This window comes from Sinocyclocheilus rhinocerous, unplaced genomic scaffold (genome assembly GCF_001515625.1).
Source record: "Sinocyclocheilus rhinocerous isolate Xijiao unplaced genomic scaffold, SAMN03320098_v1.1 scaffold720, whole genome shotgun sequence".
NCBI lineage: Eukaryota > Metazoa > Chordata > Actinopteri > Cypriniformes > Cyprinidae > Sinocyclocheilus > Sinocyclocheilus rhinocerous.
This window is the reverse complement of record NW_015653468.1, coordinates 506,507-508,780: the sequence shown is the minus strand read 5'-3', so window position 1 is coordinate 508,780 and position 2,274 is coordinate 506,507. Positions and strand designations below refer to the sequence as shown.

General features: G+C 39.1%; 1 protein-coding gene across 5 annotated transcripts in view; it reads right to left on the bottom strand.

The window, feature by feature from the left end:
- LOC107716033 (FERM and PDZ domain-containing protein 1-like) overlaps positions 1-2,274 on the bottom strand; it is a 46,703-nt gene that overhangs the window by 14,346 nt on the left and 30,083 nt on the right. For 3 of the 5 annotated variants that reach the window (XM_016522347.1, XM_016522349.1, XM_016522350.1), the window contains one exon: positions 672-717. The exons of 1 other annotated variant lie outside the window; for it this stretch is intronic. In XM_016522347.1, coding sequence (XP_016377833.1) covers positions 672-717 — 46 coding nt within the window. Of the gene's footprint in view, positions 1-671; positions 718-871; positions 1,028-2,274 lie in introns of those variants that run through there. One more of the 5 variants, XM_016522351.1, reaches the window with a different exon arrangement.

Sequence of the window (2,274 nt, the reverse complement as noted above, 5' to 3'; positions counted from 1 at the left end):
GCGCTCGTGTGTGTGTGAGAGACGCGGGAGCTGATGGCAGGGGGCGGTGGATATTTGTGGTGGTCAATGTGGATATTGTGGATGAGTTCTTCTGTGTCATCACGTTCTATTAGTTCTACAGCTTCAGTTTCGGAACTTTCACGCTTAGCAACACATACAGCTGTTCCCTCAACACAGTGCAACAGTGAAAAGGGACCCCTTTCAAACAGTGTCGCGTTCCGAACGTTGTTTAAGCGAAATACGGTGTATTTTAAAAATTCATATCATAACAAAAATAAACACCGGTATTCGGTATGAACCGGTATACCGCCCAGCACTAGTCAGAGAGCTCTCGGATTTCATCAAAAATATCTTAATTTGTGTTCTTAAGATGAACGAAGGTCTTATGGGTTTGGAACAACATGAGGGTGAATAATTAATGACAGAATTTTCATTTTTGGGTGAACTAACCCTTTCAGACGTTTCATAACTAAAGATTTTTGTTTATCACTGTGAAGCTGCATTGAAAAAATCTGTATTGTATAAACTATTATATAAAAAATGTGACTCATATTGACTTGTACTGGTGAAAGCAAATCAGTAAAAAAAAAAAAGGAACCGTTAACAACCCCCCCCACCCCCACTATCTGACTCAACATCAACAAATTGCAAGAAGACTCTTCAGTACACACCGCCATATTTCTGAGGATTGTCATGGTTACAGAGTCCTGGCAATCCCTGAGGGCAGAGCACAAAACATGAAAAACAAAAACATTGTTACCAAATCATGAGGTCATGACATCATCATATTTACAAGTGGGGCAAGAAGCAAGCAAGCAATATCAATTCAGCAAAGTTATTTTAGCTGTGTCCCTTTAATCTGCTCAGTCACCTAATCATCTGCTCCACGTTTTCAGGCGAAAGATCTTCTATGGCTTTATTGTTCAGTTTTAGGATCTGATCTCCAGGAAAAAGCTGACCGTCTGCTGGGCCTCCTACAAATAAACACACACACATATGCAACTATTAAATTACAGCTCTAGTTTCATGCATGCTGAACAGTACCTTCAATGTAAGTCAATGTCTGCTTTATATTCTTACAGGCAAAAAGTCTGATCACTGATAAAATGAAGAACACACCTCTCATCAAAAAGCCACACGATTTAAGTTATGTGCCACAGCTTAATACTTAGTTTTAGGGATTTGTTTAAATCACTAACCTTAACTGTAAGTAAAAGTTATAGTGATGAAACTTTGAGATGAAAACTGAATTATTTGATTGTATGGTCATTAATGTTCTACACTACACTACTGTTAAAAATTATAGGTGGATCAGATTTTTTAAAAATGTTTTTGAAAGAAAAACGTTCTTATGCTAACCAAGGCTGCATTTATTTGATCAAAAATACAGTAAAAACAATAATATTGTGAAATATTACAATTTAAAATAACTGTTTTCTTTTTGAATATATTTTAAAGCTGAATTCTCAGCATCATTACTCCAGGCTTCAGTGCCACATGATCCTTCAGAAATCATTCTAATACGCTGATTTGCTGCTCAAGAAACATTTCAGTTATTATCAATGAATGTGTTATGGGTTTGTTCAAATCACCAACCCTAACTATGAGTAAAAGTTACAGTTATATTCATGCGATTGCGAAAGTTGCATTGTTAATTCATTATTCATGTCACGTCTGGTGCTTCTGTGGATGGAGTGTGTGACTCTGAGTCTGTCTCTGCACTGCTCTGTTCTGCCATTTACACTCATTTGTTGATCCTTCAAACTACACACACACACACACACACACACACACAATCTGCCCTTCTGCCCCGACAACATCCCCTTAGTCCCTGATGGCTCTCTGCCCTGCCAGAACCAACCACCAATGCCTGGCAGATCTCTCTCTCTCCTTCTCCTTTCACATAATTATGTGCTGCAGGGCTGTGAGGTTCTCCCTCTGGGCTTTTATCAGCTGTTTCTGCTGCAAAAAGAGAGAAGTCAGCACTGCAGAATGACTGTGTGTGTGTGTGTGTAAGAATGCACACACAATAGCTTTGTTGCAAGATCCAGTGTACTGCTGTGCCGTCTGCTCTGTATACACAGCTGCCTTCTAAGGCGACTAAAATGAAACCTTATAAGTGGCTGATTTAGATATGGAACGCTCTGCAAAGGCTGGAAACATCCATTCAGGGATTTATCGCTTGTGATTCATGGGCAGACCTGCTAGAAGACATTAAAAAAGATTTCAGCTGAGTCTATGTAACTAGGGCAACGTTGTTGATGTGCAATCTCA